At 45.8% G+C, this 25905-nt stretch overlaps 2 protein-coding genes across 2 annotated transcripts; both read right to left on the bottom strand.

Annotated features, from left to right (window-relative positions):
* Positions 1-218: 218 nt before the first annotated feature.
* On the bottom strand, positions 219-8742 carry camkva (CaM kinase-like vesicle-associated a). Its single transcript, XM_029151792.3, has 11 exons — positions 8503-8742; positions 3792-3930; positions 3562-3693; positions 3024-3098; positions 2769-2907; positions 2521-2641; positions 2376-2451; positions 2168-2304; positions 1962-2040; positions 1784-1871; positions 219-1651 (listed from the first exon to the last, which is right to left on the bottom strand). Exons 2-11 carry the CDS (start codon positions 3884-3886, stop codon positions 1355-1357), a joined length of 1239 nt encoding a protein of 412 aa, XP_029007625.1. The 5' UTR covers positions 3887-3930; positions 8503-8742; the 3' UTR covers positions 219-1354.
* A 7201-nt stretch (positions 8743-15943) lies between these two features.
* LOC114856141 (macrophage-stimulating protein receptor-like) lies at positions 15944-24355 on the bottom strand. Its single transcript, XM_029151850.3, has 21 exons — positions 24223-24355; positions 22298-23580; positions 20979-21155; positions 20783-20902; positions 20524-20694; positions 20263-20429; positions 20052-20181; positions 19815-19942; positions 19537-19716; positions 19344-19440; positions 19016-19246; positions 18770-18916; positions 18535-18694; positions 18343-18432; positions 18003-18206; positions 17845-17925; positions 17580-17761; positions 17348-17457; positions 17102-17267; positions 16893-17029; positions 15944-16816 (listed from the first exon to the last, which is right to left on the bottom strand). Exons 2-21 carry the CDS (start codon positions 23507-23509, stop codon positions 16570-16572), a joined length of 4137 nt encoding a protein of 1378 aa, XP_029007683.1. The 5' UTR covers positions 23510-23580; positions 24223-24355; the 3' UTR covers positions 15944-16569.
* Between the last annotated feature and the right edge of the window lie 1550 nt (positions 24356-25905).

The following is a 25905-nucleotide window of genomic DNA, read 5'->3' as shown; positions in this document are numbered from 1 at the left end:
AAATTAATAAGTTATTGTTATTCGAGGCCTCTTACAACATAATGCAGATATGCAATTTAGTGCTATATTTTTTCTGTCATTTGGCTTAAAATAAATTGTATGGAAACAAGGTATATAGCTTATATAGAAATTATTAAAGTACTTTTTGTTTCGATGGTTAAAAATAAAATTCACTCAGTGAAGGTCTACTAGAAGAAAAACACTTATTTCCAGCAATATTAGCATTGCTCATTTTATTTAATCACAACCACTGTAGCAACCTCTTAGCTCAGCTAAATGTTGCTAACTACACATGTAAATAAAAAAATACACATGTGTACAGGGCAAATGTACATATTCCTTAGTGAATTTACTAATTATATTAGTAACAACACAATAACAACAACAACAGCTAAAACAGCACATAGAACGCTCTCAATCTAGTTTTTAGTGTTTAAGTGTGAAGAGGACAAAACACAAGTATCAATACAGCAGTGAGGCTACACAGAGGAGAAAGAATAACAGCCAAAACATTTCAAAGAAATCAGTAAGCAATTAGAAACTAGTTATTTCTTTTGAAATATTTCAGTACATTACTGCAACAAATATTAAGGCACTTAAACTTAAAATACAGTATGCTTTCTTGCTATCTTAAAATTCTAAGTTGTCTGAAATTGTACTACACTAAAGCCTGCAAAAGAATCCAACTCAAGCTGATGAATCCACAGATCTGCAACTACTGATGTGATTGTTACATAGCTTTTGATGTTTTAGGCATAGTTTTGTGCATTGTATATCCAAAATAAAAGCTGGCTTTATATTTTAATCATAAATAAACTTTCAAAATACTCTTGAAATTTTAAACATCCAGACCATTTTCATTTGAGTAATAATTAATAGTTACAAAAAGGTTATCGCAGATCCTGAAAATGTAGATTTATATTTCTCATTTAAATTATTTCTATAATACATTTAATAGGTCTTTCAACTCATAATTTTAAGTTACAAGACATAAACTCAGAATTGTAGGTTCTAAAGCCGCAAACTACAGTAGCAATTAGTTAAAACAGACAAATACATCTACAGTATATACAATGAGCTGATGAGGAGAGGGCGGACTTCACTAAATTTTTACATTTCTTAAGGTAAAGGAAAGAACAGAAAAGCTACTTTGCAACTAGCATTAAAGGGACGAGTACACAAAATAACGAGGGAGAACACTATCAACAGACTAATCAGTACACAAAGCTAAAAAGTTGTAATGCATATTGTCATGACATGATTCAGCAAACTGGGGGATAGTCAGACAGCATAGACAGAGTTATTGGCTATACTGCGCGTGTGCTTGTTGGGTGGCAAAGGTCCTCTTCTGGTGCTAATCTCCCTGTCTCTGCGGCAGCAGCTGGGGGACGTCTCCGTTGCACCGTGCCTGGGGCTGCTCCTCCCGCCTCGCCGCACTGGGCAGGGAGGGCGCGGCGCCGGCGGCAGTCTGTGTGTCAGAGCCCGCTGTCGTGCTGGCGGCGGCGGCGTCAGTGCTGCCGGCCGGAGGAACGGGAGTGGCACCGTCCGGGTTGGAGTCCGCAGCGGCCCCTGCGGCAGGAGCGGAGGCCCCGGATTCGCCCTGCTCGGATGCTCGGAGCCTCTTCATCAGCGTGGTCACTCTGACGGCTTTCTGTGGGCAGAGCAGATGTGTTTACTTACTGTAACGTAAGTTTAGCACAGAATATCAAGAATATGAGATATGGGCCATAATCATTATCTTCCTAATACTGGTATATAACAATGTTCATATAAGATGTGATACCTTCCACTTAGCTTTGGCAAAGTTCTTTTCTATTTGTGCACAAACGCCATCCTTGATGTTCTTGTCTGAAGCAGCATTACCAGAAATCCTGACAGAAGAAGCAAGTTAAGTATTGTTTTGAATAGTACCTATAAAGTGTAAGTAATGCTGGTGGGATCTATCCATCATCTAACGTTACCATTCGTGGGCAATAGCTTCCTGTGCAGTCAGTCGTTGATCCTGGTCCACCTCCATTAAAGACGCCACTAGGTTTTTGGCTGAAAGACACAGGGGAGTAACAGCGTTAATCTCAGTAATGTTGCATATTGACAAACGTATGTGTGATATAAATCACACTGCCATAGAGTTCATTGTATTGAACTACAGTAACGAATCATCTCTTACCAGAATCTGAAATGTCGTCCCAGTACGGTGAATCAAATTCATAGTCCCCCGACAAAATCTTTAGGAAAAGGTTCTTATCGCGGCTGTCGGAGTCGTCTTCTTCCGCATCATCATAGAAAGGTGGGTTTCCAGACAAGCTGGTCAATAGGTACAATAAAAATGAGTTTGGGGCTTAACATGTTGTTTTGCTGTGATTTGTGTAACTTACAGTATGTACATGATGACGCCTATGGCCCAACAGTCCACAGGTCGTCCATATCTGAGCCTCCCAACGACCTCAGGAGCTGAAAGCAAAAACTAGCTCAGATAATCATTCTCCTGTAGAATGATGTGAAGATGCAAATGCTGCCTACCCAGGTATTCTGGGGTCCCACATGGGTCCTTAATGAGTCCATTTTCCAGTTTTGCCAACTGGAAGTCACTAATGACAATTTTGGAGTGCTTCAAGCGGTTGAAGTACACCAGGTTCTCCAGCTACATGAGAAAATGAAGGAAGGTTTATTAAACTAGGAAGCAAATCAAATGAACATGTGTGTGTGTGTGTCGTCACTCTGTGGTGAAATGTTGCTGTTCTTCACTAGGTGTCAGCAGTTTACTATACCTTCAGGTTCCTGTGGACAATTTTCAGGGAGTGCAGGTAAGCTACAGCTTCCAGAACCTGTCTCATAACGTTACTGGTGTCTCTCTCCGAGTAGTAGCCTTGGTCTAAGATCCAGTCAAAGACCTCTCTGCCTGTAGCACTGAGGAGATCACACGTCCAAGTTAGACACACGCTTTGCACAGAAGAGCAAGTTCATCAGACAAATATAACACTGAATGAAATATCTGAGGGGGCAGATATCCTGGTTGTACTCACAGCTCCAGAAAAATGAAGTACTCTTTCTTAGTTTCAAAAGCATCAACCAGCTGGAGGATGTTATGATGTTTAACCCTTTGAGATCCAAAAAAAGAGGAATGGATGATATCAGTGCTGACATCAATCAGCTACACACACATAGAGAAGAGTCAGTACAATCTGATAACTAACATCTGCTCAATTTTACATGACCACAGTTACAAACAGTTATTCACTTTGACCATGTTAATAATTAATTTATTATTTTTAGAAGACACAATAACAGCTAATATGCCACATCAGGCTCTTTTACTTTGATACAAGCATCAAAACACACATTTTCTTGTCAAGAAAGACTGAACTTAACACTATCTGAGTCATCTCTAAACCAATCTCTCTAAAGCAGACGAGAGCAGATGCTGCTTGTGAGAGAATCTGTTTCTGTTACTATTAAAAACAACTATTTTGATTAAAAATCCTCAGCGATGTCTCCACACTGGAATCCTGCTTTGTTCACCACTTACGCAGGCCTGAGCTCCGAGCCTCGAACGTCACTTACATCTTTAGGATCATTATCTCATTCTTGGCAGCTTTCCTCACTTTCCTTCCGTCCTTTTTGTGAAACTTTTTACAGGTGTACATTTTCAAGGTGTTCCTATCCTTCGCTCGGAATATCTCGCAGAACTCCTCGCTGTGAGAAACAAAGCAAAGGAACACGCGTCAGGCTTCGCGAGAATGACTTTGAGGCGCTCATGCTCTTTGTGCATCACATTCCGACGCGGTACGTACGATTTGACGATCTGTCCGAGGTCATACTTATCGGCCACCTCCGAGGGACTGTTGTAATCCTTCTTCTCCCCGAGTGTCAAACAACCAAATGGCATGGCAGCTCGTGCCCCAGCCAGGAGAGACCCGGCCACAACACAACCTGTCGGCATAAGCAGCAGAGGCTCATGTTCAGAGACACGCAGCAAAAGAGGATCGCGCACCTCAGCAACAGAGACTAAAACACAACACTGCACAAATTGCTTTGCAAAGTAATAAACAGTTTCAATAACAGCAGTAAGAGAACTTGTGATGACACTCGGCACCAAAAGATCATATCAAATCAATGGAAACATTTGTAGAAGGACAAATAATAATTATTATCATTCCTTTCTCTGGAATCCTTGTGGTCTCAGGAAAAAGCCTGAAGGTAATTGAGTTCTGGGAGCAAATGATTTGCAAATCGAACAAAACAAACACAACAAAAAAAACATAATGCACTTCACTGTAGTCGTATTCTGTGAGATTGGCAGACGTTTTCCTCCTTTCTGCAGTGAGTCAGCGCTGTACCACTGCAGCACAGCTTTATTCAGCTGTCTTCCTTCTACAGTAAACAGTACTCAGCACAACGTGACCCTGTGCTGTGGCAGAGCTTTTGTTTGTTGTTATTAAAAATCCCTAAAAAGTTGAAAAGGTCACCTCCTCAGCTCAGAAGAAACAAAAGGTTCCTCAGTAAAGGGGGAAATTATAACTTCTAATTGATATGAGACACATTTCACACTGTGGGAAAAGTCTGATTTACATCAGCGGAGAGAATAATTACAATAACTAAAATATGATGATCATAAAAGGAATATGCAGGTGATGCAAGTGGACACAGTGAGTTGATTATTTAGTGCCAAGGCGACATAACTAACAGCGACATAACTGCAGGAGAAACGCGCGAACAACAGTCACAGTAAATGTAACGCACCCACACAAAGTCCTTTAACACGTTTACATGCCACCTTCACAGCCGGACTACACAACATAACCCTGCTGCTGGTTCTGGAACACTGGAGCTTATGGACACAGGGACACAGTTTGCTGTTACAGTACGTGTTTACCTGAACTTTGTATTTGGATTAAACGTGGATTCTTCCTGACGTGTGGTTACATAAAGCCAGAGCCGACCTTTTGTTTCGTCTGTGTATCATTAATGACAGTAGCTTTTGCATCTGCACAACAGAAACCTATATATGCCCACCGGCAGCAGCAGCAGCAGCAGCAGCAGCTTCGCATCCAATGGCTTGCATGAAAAACAGACTCGGCTTTTTGGCAGCGCTTCCAGTAGAAATGGCAGCCAGCACAGAAGAGTGGGAGTAGAGAAATTCTGATTGAGGTTCTGTCTGGAGCCTCAGTCAGGACCCGATCTTTTCCAAGCTGCGGGATCCAGCGCGGGAGATTCTTAAAAAACACTAAACGCCCGGGCTCAGGCGCCGAACGTGCTCAGTCTCCACCTGTCACTCACGAGCAGCTGGTAACGAGAGAGCGCCCTTCATGTGAAGACAGCGCTCTGTGCTACTGACCACAAGGGGACTCATTACTCTGTGTTCCAGTCTCCACAGACCTGTGAAGCTTATGTAAAAAAATGGCCCATTATGCAAATGGCTTGTGTTTTGGAACTACAGAGAGTCTGTTCCCACTGATGTTCCACTTTGTAACGTTTTTACTGATACTGATTTATGTGCTTCAGGGGGAACAAATATTAGATGCCCACGTCTTTTAATCCATATTTTTAAATCTATAAAGTACATTAACTGGGTATTAGAACTCCAGGAGGTGTCTCTAAGCCTTTTCCTAACATGTGACAGGTCAACAGGTCATAAACCACATAGTCAAATATATGAACTTGCTTGTCAGTATTACTGAGCACAAACAAATTTTTCTATTCATTAGTTTAGATGAGAACAGCCTCGATTTGATCCTAGAAAAGCGACAGCAACAGTAGTGGTTGTACATGTATCAGTGGTAGTAGTTTAGTGAATACACCAATTGGCCCCATTTGAATGAATCAGTGATTCTGCAGCCTAAATAATTATTTAGAAACTATCATTTGACACATGTTCTCTTGCAAACAACCATTTATTTGGGGGGTGTTTCCTCCCCACATCTACACAAGTACAGATAGTGTTTCCCTGTGCCCATTGTTTACTGTGGCGCCGTGGCCCAAATAATTCCAAACTGTATTTCAGCCCTGATCTGATAAAAATACGTCTTCTTCTTCAGGAGCGGAGCTGTGAGTTAGGGTCTGATCCCAACCAGCATTTAGATAATTTACTCCAGCTAATTCACATCCTCAGCATGAATCACGCCAGCACAATACCCTGCACTCACAATTACTCTTTGTCTGGCTCTCACCTACATTCACACAACTGCACACGAGCCTTAATTCCGCACGACGGCGGCGCTCATTCAGACCAAGACGAGCGTGCACACGCCTCCGTCTGTGCTTTCTGGCATTTCTAAACAGTTCCATAATATTATTGGGAATCACTCCACGGCCAAGTGGACCTAATGCAATCGTTACACTCCACCGCCAGCCGCTGCACCTGAGCTTCGCTGCAGAGGAGTGTGATAAGGAGTGCGTGCCTCCTTCGGAAGCTAAGTGGGAGATAACAAGATGTTCACCACCGGAGGGGGAGAGAGACAAAAGGCCCTGGACTATTGCTGAATCAGAGGTCTTTTATCTTTGCCATTTCAAAGATCCGAATCAAGTGCTCTTCATTAATGTGAATGTGAATGCGGCTTCAGATTCAGACTGTTGACGCAAAGATCAGCAGTGCGAAAAACTTTACCCGAGAAGAACAATGTTCAAAGGATGCAAGAAATAGGTCAAAGCTCCTCAAGTTGGAATCTCTCTTCTCTCGTACCAGTGATGCTTTATTAACACATGAAACTTTCATTGATTCATACATTTCGCTTGACACCTGATTGTTAAGTAAATTGATACCGTGCCAAACAACAGCCCTAATGTGATGTTCACCCAGAGGACGGCCTCACGAGCCTCTTAGCATCATCCTGATATGTAAAACGGTGCGTTTTAGTGTCATGTGGCAGTTAAAACGAGTAAATGTCTCCACTTGTTATCACCTGCATAAATAAAAATGGCACATGCCTTCATGCCAAATAAAGCTGCTAATGCACAATTACAGCACCTGATGCTGAAACATCTCAGACAGTAGTTAGGATATTCAGTGATATACTGGTCTGAAGTCAGACATTAGGACTTAATAGTTTCATCAAAGTCCCAGATGATCACAGTGAACATGATTAAATGACTCGGCGCTGTTAACTCTAATCCAGTCCGACACCGAACACGGTACCAACCCAGATGGAAACTAGATGACGCTTAGTGATTCACTCTGAAGCAGCAGCCAAGGCGTTGTGTTGTTACAGTTCATTATGAGGCCCAGCAGCAGCCAGCGCCTACCGGGACGACGGATACATGTGCGTATCTCAGCGCATCTCAGCTGCATCTTCCTGACGGACGACTGCAGCTTCGGACCTCCCGGGATTCTCTGCTGCGCTGGAGCGGGTTGCTCGGTCAAAGTCGTGTGAGGCGGTGGCAGCGGGCCAGAGCGCCGCGGTTCTGGCCACGACTGAGCGCCGCGGTTCTGGCCACGACTGAGCCTCTTCAAAGAGAAGAGCTCGGCGACGGGGGGCAGATGGTTGGTGATGGTGCCGCAGCCAAATTTTAAAGGCTGTAATGCCTCATTTGCTAGGTGTTCACACAAAGACTGCATTCACACGTCCAGGTTTCAAGGACGTTCTGTCAGAAATGAACAGAGCAGGATAAAAATGTCTTTTAAACGCTCATCTGCGGAGCTAAAGAACATTTTCATGACTATGAATCAGGGTTTTTTTTTGTATTCGGTTCTGTTATGAAGTGAGTCCACCATTCATCTCTTCTTGAGGCACCTCTGGCTCATCTTCTTCTGATGTTGTTTTGTTGCCATGGTTACCAAGTGCTACAGTGTGCTCCGTGGTACTGTCAGTGCAGAACATGTCTCTGCGAAATGATCAACGCACTGGCCGAGCTCAGTGGCACTTCACGGGCCAGAAACTCACTCACTCATCTTTAATTTGAAGTTCACAAAATAGAAATCATCCCAGAATAAACAATAGAAACTAATCAAACAGAACTATTTTTATCATATTTTTTGAGTGTCAAATGAAAGGTGATGTGAAGTCTGTTACATAAGCAAAAGGTTTTAACTCAAACTCATTTTGAATATTTTTTCCAAAACCACAAATTGGCTTCATTTTTAAAATAATTTTTAACTGTTTAAATGTAATCTTTTATCCTATAATGTTCTTCCTCCATTTTCATTGCACCAACACACGTCTCTCATTTTCTCTCCAAACCTCACGTGCACACTTTTGCACAGTCTACGCGAGTCTTTTATCCCCAGAGGCACAGACGGACAAAACGCACACCTGGCGGCTGCACAGCTGCACTGACGCCCGTGGTTCGACTGATGCTGCAGCAGGTTGCTGCGCGCGAGCATCGCCCAGCACGCAAACAAAATGTGCAAAAGTTTCCGAAACAAACAGTGTCGCCGCTGTCGCCGCAGCAGCTGGTCCAAGATCAGTGCTGTAGCTACCGAGCGAGCACTCTGGACTTCTCGCGCTTCCGACGGAAGGACTCCGGAATAAAACGACGGATAAAATTACGCATTTTCCTCTCACTTACCTTCAAGTTAGCAGATCAACAAGCCGCTCCTCCGTCCGCTGCCTGAGTATTTTCCTTGGCTTCACTTTTCTTTGGATGCGTCCACAGCCACTGCGTTATCGCACAGATTCAAGATCTTCGAGCATTTCCAACAAGTCAGCTTGTCCACGGGAGTATTACGTGAACGCGTGATGATAACGGCGCGCTATGATGCAGGAAGGAGGGGAAGTGCGTGCGCGCGCGCGCACACACGCCCGTAGCACAGTTATGTGCGTACGTGCATCAGTGCAGTATTTTTTTTTTTTTTACCAGCAGTGAGATCATTTTTGGGATCTTAAACAGCACATTAACCCTGTGATGCTCACGCTGCTCAGACTGCAGCTGTGGAAAGATCAGGGTCAGAAGATGCTTTTTGCGAGTTGCTGCCAGTGCCTGGAGACCATCGTTTCTCCAGAATCACAGCAGCTTCTCCCTGCTCTCCAAAAAGAGCACCTTTGGATTTCTATGGCACAAAGACATCAAGAAAAGAAAAGAACCCAATTACTGATTGGCCAAAGGACCAATTACAGGACCCCTCACATAATAACTGAATGATCTTGAAGAACAACATGTCACCAGTAACGCAGGCTGTAGTAAAAGGCACCGTGTGTTTTCTAGTGACGTTTGGTGAAGACAGTCCACTTTATTTCAGATCAGACCCCCCCAGAAACCTCCAAAGCCTCACAGCTCACCAGCAAAGTTAAAAACCAAGCGGCTGACGGGGGATCACTGCTGATAAAATGATGCAGGTCTCTTTAAAGTGTGAAACGCCAACCCATGAAGAGGCAAAAATAAAGATACACAAAAATATAAAAATCCCACAGAGTGAGAAAAAGTGTTCAGTCATCTGCCTCTCTGGGGTCAGTGTCTCCAGAGACAGGGGGCGGGCTTCATTTTGATGATTCTGAATGGATCCTATCTCACACCAGTGACTGAGCGACAACCTCCTAAAGGCCACGGCTGCGTGATGGTTGCGCGTCATGGGCGCGGGCTCTGTTTTGTTCTGATCACTCAGTGTGTGTGCAGGTAAACGGAGGATCTGGAGCTGGTAGGCAGAATCACTGGCTTATGTAACACGAGTGTCTCTTTGCCCAAAGTGAGTAATGGCGCTAAAAGGCCATTGGGATGACAGGAAAGAGAGCGGTGGAGCATCTTTAACCTGTTCCCCACCTTCCCACAAAGCCACCTACTCGCTCCTGTCTGACTCCAGAGCGCCGCTTCTCTCCGCACAACGTACGCTGTATCACAAACATGAGGCCCGGAATCCGTTACATCACTGTCATTACATTCGAGTGGGAGGCTCATGATCCTCATCAAAGCCTCCGCTGTAGGAGACAGTGGAACACTTCTCACCTGTGGAAGTTTAAATGCAAAAAGTCTCTCGCAGTCACCGAGGGAGACGAGTGAACCTGGAACGGAACGCGGATCAAAAGACAAATGTTGAAATATGAATATATAACTTCAATAATACAGAAGCATCGGTGGATCAAAAGCAATTATTCACCAAAGCAAGTGAAGAGGTGGGGAGCTTGTATCAGGTACAGCCGGCGTTTGGATGTTCTTCAGATAAAAGGGGGTATCCACATCCTGAACCAGTCACAAGTGACAGGACATCTCCCGGCGCCGGGTCGAGGAAGTCCAAGGCCCGGCAGACGCTGCATCTGCACAAACCCCCTGTTTACGTGTGTGCGTTCTCTAATTGTGCGCCCGTGTGCTTGCCACAAAAGCAAAACTGTCCTTGACATCCACAATTCCAGTGCTCTGTCACCATAGCAACAGCCTCTTAAGGGATATAGATATTGCCGTGTTTGGCGTCATTTTACAGACGAAAGTGGACGAAAAGTCGTTTTGCTCGTACGAATCTCATTTCAAGGATCAATAACGTGTCTGTGAGGATCGTTCACGGCTCAAAGAAGCCTGAAGAGGTTTGAAGTAACCTGACGAGAGTCAAGTCTGGCTTCACAACGATGTGTGACAAACTGTGCATTACATTAGGTAATTACTTTAAACTATTGTCAGTTACAGATGCATTTCTTTTTATTTACGTTTATATTGAGATTATATTTGTTAAATTATAATATTTTATAATTTATACACACTCAAAAATAATCAAACCACTGACAGTGTGGTTCATGAATGACTCTCATCAACAACTTCTCTACAGCTGCTCCTCAGCCTTAGAACATGCAGAGCTACAGCTATGATTTCGAACGAGGTCAAGCCATGACACAGAAGTCGGCCTCTGATTCCTCCCCACATGCCTCATGCTCCGTAATCTCATACTCCACTGTGATTTGATCAGCAAGCCACAAGAAGGCTACTCAGTCCTGTCACACAGTGGAATCGCACGCAGTGGAATCACAGGCAAAAGTGGAATCTGCATCACAAAGCTGGCAGCTCACTGTGCTCCTCTGCTCATCCCTATGTTACCATGGCTGCATCTAGTTAAGCCAACATTTCAAGTCCATGAATGGAGCGAGTGACTCCCCGGCTTCACAGCTGCAGCATGTTTGTCTTCTCATCTAGACGTCTAGAACACGTTTAGGCCTTATGAAACAATTTAAATAACAGAATAAAGCATTAAAATGGAGGATAAAAGCAGGATTGAGTGCGACATCCCTCTAAACAAGACGACACTGCGAGCACATTCAGTTTTTCCAGAGCAGGAATGGCTTTGAAATGATTTTCTGACCAACATATTTTTCCTCCACCATCCACTACTCATGCTTGTAAAAGATGAGTCAACTTATAGTTCAACTTAGTTGTCATGGAAACCAAAACCAATAGTCATGGGGTCTGCCATAGAAACCTTTGAAGTAGTGGAGACATGCGTCTTCCGAGCATCAGCGGAGACCTACTCAGTTGTAACATCAGATGTTTAAAAACCTTTCTAAGAAAACTGTCAAAAATGGATTATCTAATATGTAAACAGTTCAAAAACTCACCTAAGTGAAGGTGCATAAATAAAACAATAAAGGTCTTGTTGGAAGACTTTAATAAAACAAACAAATCAAAAGAAGCTGGATGACTGATACTTTTTGCTGCTAACTTGAAAAAACCAAGTGTCTCCAGGCCTGAATTCAAGCGTCTCTACCCGGTGATTACCTGCATCACGCGTTCATCCAGTCCAACACTAACACTAATGACAGGGTGAACACCAGGGGGAAATGATGAGGATGCAGATGAAGGCGCTGCTCAGTTGGAGAAGTTGTGTGAATTTCAGCTGGGAGGACGGCGCCGTGTCACAGATGATACCCTCACACCTCAAGCAGAACATTTGGTGCTCTTTGAGGTTACCATAGTTACCACAACAGAGCGAGGCCGGATGTCCGCAACGTTGAGAAGTTTGTAAGTGCTGGTGCATTTGCAATTCCCGTGTCAACGCAAACAGCCAGTACCAGCTCATTTATTATCAGCCCAGCCTCAGAACGGGAAGCGCTGTGTTCAGGGCAGGTTTCAAAGCCTTCCTCTTCTGGTGAATTACCGCAGCTCCTGCGCTCGTGAGAGGCATTTTCTCTGTCTTGTGCTAATTCAGAGTTTATGAGGCTGCCGTCGCATGTGCAGCGACGCTCAACCACTTTCACAGAGAGACCTTCTGTAATTGCTGCAACTATGCTGTACATTTTTATTTACACAACCACTAATGTGCTGTACGTTTCGCACAGGCACCAAACTCTCAGCACAAAGTATATATAAGTGCGTCCTACATTATATATGCTATGTATATACTAACATACATCACCTGAATACTGAATAAGTACGTGTGGTGATTCATATCATTAGCGTATTCTCCAGACAGACTGTGAGCAAAATACACAATTGAGTGAGACGATGGGTAAAGAAGCTGTGCATTGGGCGTGTTTCGTAGTTAAGTATTCTGTTTGAGGCATGTGCAATATAACAATTCTTAAATTAATCATGGGAAAGAAGCATCGACGGTTACTCGATGTTTGAATGAATGCTGGTTTCTCAGACGCGCTTTATTTATTCCCCCGACACGCGCGCCATCATGCATGAGAATTATGAATAGATTATAATACGTACATAAAGCAGTTTGCTAATTTCCAACCATATCTCCCTGCCTTCCTACACACCGCTGACATCAAATGGTGGTCGCCATGGCAACAGGCTCACAAGCCACAACAGGGCTTTTGGAAGACAAATACAGATCAGCATAACAGAAAATCTGTCTTATCCACATTTTCTGTCTGTCAAAACGCTGCCGACGGAGGCCAACGCGACTGATCTCCGCTGGTTTCATTTACGCGTTACTCACACCAGCGACTCAGTGGCTTTTCGGCTGCAGAATAACAGGCTGGTAGGGATTTATAGGGGTTATAAGGGTTGGATGCCGATTCCAGAGGAGCCTCGTAGACATGATTTATTTAGCTTTCTCTGGGTGCTTCACTCAGACATGGAGGTCAGATACAAACAGGTTAAATTACCTACATGTAGGTAGAGGTCTAAAATCCTTCAACGCTTTAACGCTACGCTGTGTAAAATGGTTGAAGCCCAACACATATGAAATAATAGGACATATTGCGCATGATGCTGGATGATATGACAGTAGTCGGACATTTTGTCAGTCCACTTCAGTGCACACCAGGCATCGCATACTGTTGAGCTCCTTCCAAAGCTGAGGCCTGGTGTGAAACTAAAAACTTGACGCAGTCTCGGCAAATGTTGAAGTGTGACTTTTACAATCTGAAGTTGCTGAAACCATTATCAGAGCAAAGTGTTAGTGAGGCGTACGCAGACAGGAGAGGGACAGCTTGAACGCTCGGTACCAGCCTTGTTTCCTGCTCGTCCTCTGTGTGAATGTGTCTGTTATCAAGCGGAGCATCCTTTTATTATTTGGTTGGTTTTCCACTCTGCTTATTTCCCTCAGCACGGGCGTCTATGCCCCATCTGCCTCTGATTGGCTTCATGACAAGTCCGGCCGAGTGTTTTCAGTAATTTGCTAATTCTGTGCATTTTATTTATGTTTATGGTAATTAAAAGTCTGTTTTTGATGATAGCAACAAACTGGGTGTGTTTAAAGCCTAACTGGCTGTTTTGCAAAACTAAATTTAAATGAAAAAAAAAATTATGTATAGCTGGGGCTCAAAAACTGTCAATCAACAGGGTCAATGTCTCAATCATCAAACAGTTGCTTACAGTGGTTTGTGCTAAACATCGACTATAATGGTCAAACGTATTCATGCCCATTTATTCTATGTTTGAAGTGTCTGCTGTAAATTAGACCAGCAACACGGTCGCCTCTGTTTTTTCATTTGACGACGCACAGAAAGTCTTGGATCCTCCAACATTTATCAGAATAAGCCAAATCTCTCTGGCCCAAGAAATATGATATTTTTCCAAGACTTTTGGAAGCACATATTCTAACCTTCACTTTTCAGCTTCTTAATAAAACCACTTGGTTCCTCACTAGATTTTAATATTAATTGTAAAACTATATCATGTTTATTAATCATTAATCGTCTATTTAAAATGATTGTTATGGCTGGAAATCAATAGGCTGGTGAATGATGCATCTTGTGCATTTGTCATGACGTCCAACACATTCATATAAACTCACAGCAACATTTTCACTGTCTAATGTGCTTCAGACTTAAAGTTGGATCAACACCTCAGAAAATATCTGATGTCTCTGTTTGCATTTGCTTTACTTACATATTTGCAATTGCGTTTAATATAAATGTTTAAAGCAACGAAAAATGATTTTAAGAAAATACTCAGTTGCACTAATAGCAGGACACATGATGGAAACTCTCCACAAGTCCAGTGAGCTATGTACCTCGTGTGGCCTTGTGCCGTTGAAGCGCTTTCATTGCTCTGCAAATTTGTGTTCGCCTTTCAATATAATCCCATCTGTGGAGATATTCACTCAGAGAGCAGAGACGGGAACAAACACAACACTTCTCTCCATCTGTGACCTCCCAGCTCTTCACCCTCCCTCTGAATGCAGCGCAACAATGGAGAAGTGCAAGGCAGAGGGAGGAAGATTGCCTCGCTATTCAGGTATTTACTGATGGTATAGAGGCTCAAGGACGGAGGATTCAACGCAGAGAACAAAAATGTGAAAAAGACTTGCAAGACATTTTGCACGAGAAGTTTCTCTTTATCTTTTAAATGACATTTCACGCTGGGGACTGAGCTTCGATTACGACACAAGCCAACGTTATCTGTCTTTGGGACACAAGATGCCCACTTTAAATAGATAGAAACCCTGGAACCCCCCACTTCACCTTTACAACGTTCCATTCTTAATAATTTACAGGAGAATTTACATTTCCAACCTTGCGCCTGCTCTAATCAGAATTTTAGTCCTGACAGGAAACTGTTAGCTGCAGTTTTCGCCGTGTCCAGTTTGTCATGGATCACACAACAGCTGCTCTATGATATTTGCTGTTTCACAGATTTCACCCAAACCCTGCTTCAAAGGAAGGCAGTGTGAAAAAAATGTGTAAAATATTTATAAATATATACGGTTGAAGACAACAGAAGGAATTTTAGACCAGACCCCTCGCATATGTGTGTGTGTGTGTGTGTGTGTGTGTGTGTGTGTGTGTGTGTGTGTGTGTGTGTGTGTGTGAGAGAGAGAGAGAGAGAGGGAGAGAGAGCGATGCAACATACAGAATGTGGTGCAGTTCGTTCTGAGAGAAATGTGGGTTCATTGATTCTCAGTTGAATCTTTACTTAATGATTCTTCTCTGTAGAAACTGTTCTTCAGTATGAATCCTGCTCCATGGAAGCATCTGGTCCTCATTTTCTGATACTCACTCTAAAGTTTTCACCTGATCTGGGCTTGTGAGCAGAGCTGACGGTTCACCGCGTGGTTCCCAACAGCTGCTTTATAAAACGCCTGCTACAGAGTTGTCCTGAAACCCGAAACTGTGCAATCACAGTTCATCAACCACCTTTTCCAATACCTACAGGGACAGAAATTTCAGGTTTTACAGCCATGAATTATTCACAGGATATTACGAATGGCGGATGCATAGATTAGGCACCGGGCTGCGTTGTGGCTCAGCCTCCTCTCATCTACCTGGCAGAGAACGTTATACTGCGTCACACCTGTGTCACTGCACTCACCAGGTTCTCTCTCACTGGCTTTGATGAGCGAGTATGACGAACAACCTTTGTACATTCTCTCTGCCTTGTTACCAACATGTTATCAGATTTTCTTTCCTGTGGCTTCTGCAGCAAGAATTTGCCCATTTTTTAAGGCTGTGGCTATAACTTGGCAGTATTTATTCAAGGGAAACAGAGACAGGTTTCATTTGTTGACATATTTGAGAGGCAATTATGTGTAAAAAACCTTCTGCTGGTACAAAAATAATATTTACAGTGCAACAAAAGAAGAACACAAGTTCAATCTGCAGGGAAGGAACTGCACCAAAAACGGAAAATCAAGTATGTAGAAAAAATCAGCTCAGAAAAGTATAAAAAGAATCAGTGCGTACGTTTAAGACGCCTCTGCTGGTTTTATCAACTGTGGAAAGGATTTACCTGCATGTGGGAAAGGAGGAATGAGTTAAAACAGGCTGTTGTGTGGACATGTCAGAAATAAGCGAGTTACTAGTGCTTCTGCTTATGTAACACCTTCATCACTGCAGCACCGAGCGCTACTGTGCTACAGCATCAGAAGGAGGCATCTGTTGCTCTCTGCTGGTAAGAATCAACACTACAGGTGCTTCCTGCTGCAGCTGCAGATGATTTGCGACTAGTGCAGAAAAACTCCCTCTTGTTTAGTTATTCACTTATTTTGTGTTGCGTATACTTCCACTACACATTATGGCAGGACAGCTGACCCCTGAGCATGAGTCAGCGCTCTCACACTCTGAGAGACAAATATTAAGTCTGACCAATCTGATACCTGAAGCTCATGTTACAATCATTAAGTCACAATTACATTACATCCACTTCCACCTAAACGGAGAACTATCAGTGTTTTTTCCTGCAGCAGCGGGTGTCAGTTTCAGTGCCGTCAGTGAACGTACACCCGCAGACACAGTTCTGAGGACGCCGGCGTCGGCTCTTCCTCCCCTACGCCTGCGGCAGAAGGCTGGTGGCGTAGCTTTCTATCTCCAAGTCGGAGTCCTCCGCCTCGTCCGCAGACCCGGTCAGCGCCGGGTACGGCCTGGGCTGGTCCAAGTTCACGTACGTGACCTTCAGATCGATGTAGTGCTCTCCTGCCAGACAGGACAGGATGTGTTGTACTTCTGTAACCAGGCTGTGGAAGCCAGGCCTGTGCTCGGGCTCCGGGTCCCAACACGCCAGCATGACCGCGTAGCTGCGGAATGAGAGACGTTAGCGCTACAGCAGACGTACAGTAGGAGCGGTTCCTCGAGCGCTGGCGCGGCTCTTACAGGTCGTCGGGGCAAAACTGTGGCTGCGGAAGCCGGCGTCCCTTCAACAGGAAGTGCGTGATGTCGTAGGGGTCCACGTTTGGATACGGACTGGCCCCTCTGGTCAGCAGCTCCCACATCAGGATGCCGTACGACCACTAGAAGGTCAGTAACAAGAGTTAAATATTGGATGCGCGCGCGTCCCCGCGGCCTGGAGGAGATGCTCTCACCACGTCAGACTTGGTGGTGAACTTCTGTGTCTGCAGACTTTCGATGGCCATCCACTTCACCGGCAGCCTCGCCCGTTTGTGATCTTGAATGCTGTAGTACTCTTTGTCGTAAATGTCCCGCGCCATGCCGAAATCGGCCACCTTCACCGTGAAGTTCTCGTCCAGCCTGGAAACGAAAGGAACAAGAAGCCGGAGATAAGAGGACAGCTCTGATTGGACCTGCAGTCAGAACATGAACTCACTCACATGCAGTTACGTGCGGCAAGGTCTCTGTGCACAAACTTCTTCTGGGCTAAATATTCCATCCCCCTGGCAACCTGGAGGCCAAACCCTATGAGGTCTTTGACCGTCGGGTTCTGCAGAAAACAACGCTGTCAACACCACTATTCATCGTCTGGCACTGGTAATTTTCTGCCAGGTTAGAAAAGCAAACATTCACAGTCATGACTCTACTGGTTCGGGGAGTTACGTAACTCACCCTTTTCTCCGAACGGATGAAGTGACGCACGTCTCCGTGCTTCATGTACGGCAGGACCACCAGGGGGAGCCCTTCTTTAGGGAGCATGATGCCCAGCAGAGACAGGATGTTGGGGTGGTGGAAACCCTTCATGATGATGCCTTCTCTGAGGAACTGGTCCACCTCCCCCAAGTCTGTGATTCCTGCTCATAAAGACACAGCGTTACACCCACACGTCCACTGAATGTGAGCTCATATGAAGACGAAACCCTGGCTGGTCACATACGGTTCAGTGATTTAACAGCACAGTGGGTCTCTTGCTTGTTGCTGTCTATCAGGTACCCGTGATACACCGTCCCAAAGTGGCCTGCGTGAGAGGAATAATTAGAAAAAACAAAAACAGGCAAAAAGAAAGGATGCATTTTTATAAAGTTTCATTTTTACCTTTGCCAATAATCTGAATGTCGTCAATTCGGAGCATGTCGGCGGGGATCAGCACATCTTTCACCTCTTCCAGCAGCTCGGCACTCAGACTGACCATGGAGATGTTGTCCCGTGGGACGGGAACGTCGAGATGGTCGTGGCTGGCAGCGTATAGAAGCCCTTGGAAGGCCATTCCCCCTGAGCCGGAATTCTGACTAGACAAACCTACAGCAGCAGCGCACAGAACGGAGAGTTGGAGATTTGAAAGGGTTTTGTTATTGCTGCTTTTAACCTATTTTCAAGATTTAAGATTCAAAAAAACTTTATTAACCCCAGAGGGGTAATTATGTCTCACACTCACCTCGTCTGTAGTCTCCGGACAGCGCGAAGTCGTTGTTGCTGCCCATGCGGGTCCGTGAAAGCGTGGCTGACAAACGATTCTCCACATTGGCTGAAGGAGGTTTGATCAAAGAAAATCAGGCACAGATATCAGATATAGGGAAATTCCTTCAACCAGTATTGTTAATGGCAGTTATGATGAGACGTTTCTCACCTCTCTTTTTCTTTCTTAGATGCTTCATTATGAGTAAAGCCAGGGCGGCCCCCAGGACCAGAGCACCGACGATGCCCAGCACGATGCCCACTAACACGGCGTTGTTGTGGCCGCTACGCACCACTGTGCCCACGTCGTACACCTTCCCGTTCACAGACACCTACAACGGCGGAACTCAAGGTTATTCTCCAGCTCATCTCATCCGTGAGCAGAGCCGAGGGAGTCGGGCTCCTACCCTGACAGGTAACCCCCCACTGGGGACCTCCACGCTCTTGGGGATCCTGCAGGTCAGCACGTTCAGCAGGACCTGAGCGTTGCAGGGCACGTCGCCGACGGTCATGGTGATCTTCATGCACGTGCTCGCTGTCTTTAGGTGGTTATGCTGTTTCATGTTAAAAAACAGTAAAAGGCTTGAAGTATGCAAAAAAAAAAAAAGACGCAAGTGTTGTCAATGCAAACAAAGACATGACGGGAAACATACGTGCATTGAAACCTCGGTGTCTCCCAGCTTTAAAACTAATTCGTTGTCATCGCTTTCAAAGGGAATGATGACGGCGTCGGGGTGGTAGTCGAAGCGTCTCGTCCACAGGTCGCGTTTTCCGTCCATGTGGATGGAAATATTTCCCGCGTCAGACTTGTCCTCGGGCATTTCCTCCTGAAAGGCCGGAGCCAGACACTCGGCGTGCGTGGCGTTCACTGTGCCGTTGCAGACCTGGGTGAAGAATGTGTGGGTGGCTACGCATTGAGTGCGGTTCAGTTTCGCTTCGGGCCTATATGTTATGAGCCATAAGGATCAAATGTCAGCTTACCTGATAGAGGGGATGCGGGAGACTTTTGGAGGTGTACTGAACCACTATTTTGTGGGCAGAGTGGAGGTTGTGACCTTCTATCAGCAGCGTGGAGCCGCTGGATGACAGTGAAGTAGGCCGTTATTGGGCAACGTTCAAACGTTACGGTTCACCCTGGAATTTGAAGCACTGCCGACTTGGGAGCGTTTCCTACCTTTTGAAACTGCAGAGCGGATGCACGGAGGTCACGACGGGGTTCGACTTGTAGAAGAACGTAGAAGCCGAGGCTGCTTGCAAAGTGTCAATGACCATTTTCACCGGCACCTTCCCGACACCCGCGGCAGCTGCTGTTTGGCAAACAATTGAAGACAAATCCCCATTTCCTCCAGGAATGCTGGAGGTAATACACAATCCCAGGCATTACTCGGAGAACATGCATGAACATGAACACGATGATAAAAACATGTTATCTGAAGTGGCAGTAGTCAGTACCTGCACTGTTTATCACCAATGAAGACGGTCCTGTCGGTCCCAGAGTCCAAATATCTGCCTGTGATTGTAACCGCTGTTCCTCCAAACACGGGTCCATAACCGGGTGTGATATCAGTTATAACAGGCTCCTGATAAGTATCAACAGGCCATCGCTTTAATGCATGTTGCCTTCCCGCAAATAAATATCATATTAGGAATAGCTTTGTTGATATATTACTGTAAAAATGCCAGTCTCACCACTAATGAAAAGCCAGGCATCCAAGTGGAGCCTTGGATGGAGTAGGAGCCCTCCACTGCCCTCTCGTGCACGTCCAGCGTGATGTTAAGGTCCGGGTTTGGTTTGGTCCCTTTAATCTTGCATATCAGGCTGCAATGAATGAGTGACGAGTGACTGTCTGTGAGAGCGCGTGGACATCGGGCTCCGCACTGGCGGCAGTCTCGTACTCACACTTCGCTGCTGCTCCTCTCAGGCAGGACGGCACACGAGCCCCCCGGGCCGGCGCCGACCACGTGGGTCGACCCGCTCACGATGGCGGGCCGCTGAGGGGACTGGAAGTCCCGGCCGCAGAGCGTGAGGACCGTCTGACCACCAGCGGGCGCCGCCTTCGGGAAGAACTACAGAAAAGCAGCCGGTGCATTCAGTATCTGCTTTCTCAGCCCACGTACAGTAGCAGAGTAATTGAGTTACGGGTCCTAAGAACAGAAATACCTCCGTTAGAACCGGGGCGCAGGACTCGTTGCTCCATTCGGAGGAGCACTCCCACTGCCGGGAGCAGGTTCCTGAGCACCAGCCGCACTGCATGAAGCGCGGGGCCGTCAAACACACGGAGCACGTCTGGAAATGTGCACAGCCGGGTCCTGCAGACGGAACTCTGAACATCTTCCAGAGAGCAATAGAGCAGTGCAGTGAGCTGGACATGAGGAACCACACGAGGCGAACTAGAACCAGAGGACACGACGGAACCTACCTTATTTCCCACTACGAAGAGGAGTGAGGCGTTCGAGTACACGGCTGCTGTCCTGGAGACGGCAGCGTCGCCCAGAGAGTAGTTGGCAAAGACAACAGGCCTGTATGTGGTGAGGACCAACTAAAGCAGACACAGCTTTGATCAGCTGACAGCGACAACGAAGAAACGCTCCCAGAAGAACGTGAGCTTCGTTTACCTGCAGCATCCGGCCGTCAGAGGTGCCGAAGTGGCCCAGCGTGTGCTTCCCAGTGGTCGTGACCAGGACAGCAGTGAACAGCACGTCTCTCATCTGCCTGTTGAACAGGTCCACTCTGTAGTACGGCTTTGACACCAGAGTGGGCACGTCTTTGCACTTGTCGTTATCCCCCGAGCTCTGGGCATCATGAGAACACATGGGAGGAGACACACAGCGAAGCCTGAGTCCAGTGAAGAGGAAGCGCTGACTTCAAACACTATACGTCTTAACTGCGGGAGTAACGAGGCCATAAACGCTCTGCGTATGAACTGTGGCACTGCCTCCCAGGGGCGGTAACACTGGACCTGGACCCTTTGTGAAAAGCAATTATTAAAAGAGAAAGGCAGCGCGGCAGACCAGCGGTAAACATTCCACCGCCGACCTGCCCCAGCCTGCCCAGTTTGCCTCCCACGATCCCAGTGCCTCACGTTAATGTCACTTAATCTGTTTGAGGGTTTCACTCCTGGTGTCCACAGTAAATGATGTGGTCTCACACACACACACACACACACACACACACACACACACACACACACACACACACACACACACACACACACACACACACACAGACTCAGTTCCAGAAATGACGACTTCATCCACTGGTTAAGAATGAGTCCTTCCCACCTCCTCCTTCAATCTGGTTGCTAATACTTCAAATGAAGATGGCCTGATATGAGCCAATACAGTTCCTCCCCCTGGAATTCCACATTTTTATCAGCGGGATTTATAACTTGTGTTTGTTGGCTCGCATTCCTGTACACACACAGCGTGAACTCTGTAAAAGGGAAGGGCCGCACCTTTTAGTTACTGTAAAGAGCAGCCGAACGCACAGCGAAGGTGCTTTGGACGGGATTAGTGAAGTTTGTTTACATCATGTTTATGTATCTGGCAGCATATCAGCGCAGAAAAACGGATCCCATCTGATTTAAAGCAGCTTTCGCAGCAAACCTCTGCTCTCCAAACAGCGGCCGCTCTTGAAAGGAGACAGACTGAAACTCAGCAGAGCACAGAAACCGTGTGGCAACAGGCAGGTCACATTACTGACTCACGGCCCCGCCCGCTTTTTCCCATGGGGCCCTGCTCTCTTACACTCCTCACAGTCAATATTTGCTCTGTGTACTGTCATAGATTTTATGATATAGAATTTCCTGTCCTCGAGAAACTTTAAAAAAGCAAAATGAGAAACAGCTCCGATGCGATCGCAGGTGACTCACACCGCGTGTTTGTCTGAGCAGGTCACTTCCTGTTTGGGGCGACCTTTGACCTTTGGGTCTCACCTCGTGCGGGCAGCTCTCGCAGGGCTGGAAATGGCAGAGGCCTCTGGACAGCTGCTCCGTGCCCCTGCTGCAGCAGTCCTCCACACCTTTATCGATGGCGTAGTTGACTTTGGGCAGAGAGAAGGCGCACAGGGCCGAGTTCCTCCGAGCCTGTCCGCGAGCGTCCACCTCGGCGAACACCCCGTACAGCATGTCCTCCGTCTCGTCCAGCCCCAGCTCGCCGGCCAAGTCCCGCCCCACGGGCCCGTAGTGCGCCGCCTGCAGCCCGTTGAATACGACGTCCTTGAAAGCCTCCCTGCGCCTCCTCCTGCGCTTGGGCTCGTACCGGCACTCCAGGACCACCTCCCGGTACATCCACGCCTCGGGACTTATTATCGGCAGCCGTCCCAGGCGAGTCTGGAACGTTGAATTGCCCTTGTCGGGATTCTCTCTTTGCAGGGACAGGAAGTAGACGTGCTCTTTGGTGGAGAAGCTGTAAATATAATCAATCCTGTAGGAGTTCTGCAGATGGGGGAGCACCGTCAGGCCATCCGTGACCAGCTGAAAGCCATCTTCAGTCGAAAGAGGCCTCACCACGGATATGGACCTCCTGGGATATCTCTGTGCTACTCTGGCATCCACAGAGTTTGCCACAAAGAAGAACGACGTGGCTCCATCGTCAGCGATGGTGACTTTGGTGCCAAGTGGACTGGCCAGACAGTCTGGACACTTGGATGGAGAGTTTTGCTCCTTTTTGTATAAACACTGTGGCTCGGGCTCTGAAACGTTGATGTTAATAGAGAAGCACCCCCCGTGCTGAGTGCTTCCACAAACATACAAGTACGGTAGGAGGAATAAATCAGGATCCAACAGTAAAACCTCGTTGTCCGTATCCAGCCGCTCGTCAGGATCGGACTTAAGGCCGCACACCTGGCAGGTTTTACATCCAGCGTCACCAACGGGTCCAGTCTTGAGTCGCCAGATGCTTCCTAAATCGGCGTCGACCGCCTCCACCGCATTCCGGCTCCCAACGTACACCTCCCCCTTACCGTCATCCTTGTCCCTGTTGACCACTATGTTCTGAATAGGACTTCCTGTCTGGAAGTAGGGGATGGTGTACTTTACAGTGAAGTCCACCAGCGTGCGAGGAGGAGATGGGCACGCGCGCTGTCCCCAGGTGCCATGCAGTGGGATCCATAGGCATGCTGTCAGCAAGGACGCCCAAGTGACCATCTCCACGTCCCGGATCACTGTGCTCAACACGCGTTCCTCGAAGAAAGCATTCCGGACGCTCAGCAGAAGCTCTGTGGGAGACGACAGAGAAGGGCTTAACGGGGCAGCGGAGATTCATTCACAGCTTTTGAGCTCGTGTGTGTTTCTGACGTAGGCTCACAGTTTGTTTAAACTTAAATACAACATGAGTAAGCGAAAAAAAAATGTCCCACAACTTGTGATTAAGTGAATGCTATTTTTGTCTGCAGCCAAAAGACAAATCTGACAGGCACAAAAACAAGTAGAAAGGACTTTGGATCAAAAAAAAGGTGTCAGAATTTAAGATAATATCACTTTGGGGCGCGACACGACTTGCTGCAACATGTAAAGCAACTACGGAGCAGTTCAAGACTCCAGACACGCACTGAAAAAGATTCACAGAGGAAACACGAAACCAACGAATCAGATCGCATAAACGGCTCGTAGTTTTTTTATTCTCAGTATCAATAAGCCACTAAAACCAGTTGTCAGAGAACAGAGGCAGACGCAGGGCTCTTTAAGGTGACACCTTAATGTCAGTATGACTGTGGTTACATCATTCAAACCACTGCTAGTATTAAATCTGTTAAAACCCACTCTGTGCAGGAATGTAAACGTCAGCTGTGGATTTATAAATAATTAGGAATGTGTCCAGATGTTTTCCCTCCATCTATATAAATGAACATAGGTCTTACCTCGTGTGATTTACCTCCCATCGCGTCGCTCTCAGGGTCAGAAATCTTTCCGGGCTGAGTTTGCTTCTGTCGCTGACCTCGGCCGCTCGCTCACCTGGGACCGCCGGTGTGCGCAACTGGCGCAAAGTCCACGCCGACGCCGAACTACATCAAGCTACTGGGACGTCCTGCGGTCTGCGGATGAAACGGGATGTCACAAACCGGCTTCAAAATAAAAGCGCGCAGAGACCAACATTGACGTCATCAGCATCTACACGCACAAACAGTATAGACTCTGAAGTATGAGTTATTTACATAAATAAATTAATAAATTGTGTGACTTTAGCCACAATGTGCCATTTAAACAATGCAACAATTCATATGATGAAAATTTGCATTCCTTTATAAAACGTAAGAGCAGTTTCACAGCTAGATATGTTACTTTTTAGGCACAACCTGTCTTTTCTTTTCTACTGTTTTAATCACCTGTGGAGTTTCACAAGACTGTATCCTAGGGCTGGTTAAATGTATTTACAATTACTCTGGGCTGAAGACATCAGTTTTATTTGATCATTCAGATTAATCAGGAACTTGTTGTGAAAAGTTTTGTCTCATTTTATTTTAAAACCATCTGTTTTTGTAAATGTATGGCCAGGTTGTGGGTTCAATCCCCTCAGAGAAGGGTTGTGTCAGGCAGGGCATCCGATGTAAAAACATCCCAAATCTACCATGCAAATTATTTGCTGTCATGACCCCCGACGGGATAAAGCAGAAAGGAGTTATGTGTTTTTGTAGACGTAATGAATTTGTGGTCTATAATAAATAGAAATTTGTTGATTGTCTGTATAATTACAGTACTGGCCCAATGCACAAATTATCATATTTGATATTATAATGGCTTGAAATCCCATGTTTGAGTGAACAAAATACTCACAAATTGCAAGGACAGAACTGATACTCATTCAGTAATAGTCAAAATAGAAACCATTTAACATTCGTTAAAACAAACCTCAAACTAGTCTCCTATTTGACTTTATTTATTTTGAAAGGGGACGATGATTTATTTTGAAAGTTCAACATCGTCACGCGGACTTGACTATCCCAGTCGTGGGTGCTGTCAAGTCAAACCGCACCCGCGACCAGGAAGTTGATATAGTTGCGAAATCTGACCACCTAAAAATCTCGTCGTCTCTAACTCGCCAAGAGTCACATCATGAACTACGACTCATTTCCATTCAGGCGTCGCTGGTTTAATGGAAAGAGGTCCTGTATGTGAAAGCTGAGCCTCCAGGGTTTAATGCCAGAACCGCATTGCTTAGAGATGATGAATGAAGTTGTTCTTCAAATTCAGGAATCTCCAGCCAGAAGCTATGAGAGGAATGTTTCACTCTTCAGTCAGACAAACCTTAAACCCTGATCTAGGATTAATGAAGTGTGAATCTTAATACTATTAACACAAAGGACAAATGGACTAAATCACTGTGTACACATTTGTCATTGACATAATAAAGCATTGCAGGTGTTTGAGTTACACATTAACTGTTATCACAAAGTTGAATCGTTTACAAAAAAAATAAACACGTTTACTCCTTCAAACATTGTTTTAGAAAAAGTCAAGTTATGACAAAGATGTTTTGAATGAATGAATGATGTTTTAACCTAATATCCGTTCGACTATAATGAAACTGTGACTACACATCCAGA

The sequence above is a fragment of the Betta splendens genome, chromosome 5, assembly GCF_900634795.4.
Source record: "Betta splendens chromosome 5, fBetSpl5.4, whole genome shotgun sequence".
Lineage (NCBI taxonomy): Eukaryota > Metazoa > Chordata > Actinopteri > Anabantiformes > Osphronemidae > Betta > Betta splendens.
Note: the sequence above shows the minus strand (reverse complement) of the source record. Positions and strands in the feature narration are given on the sequence as shown.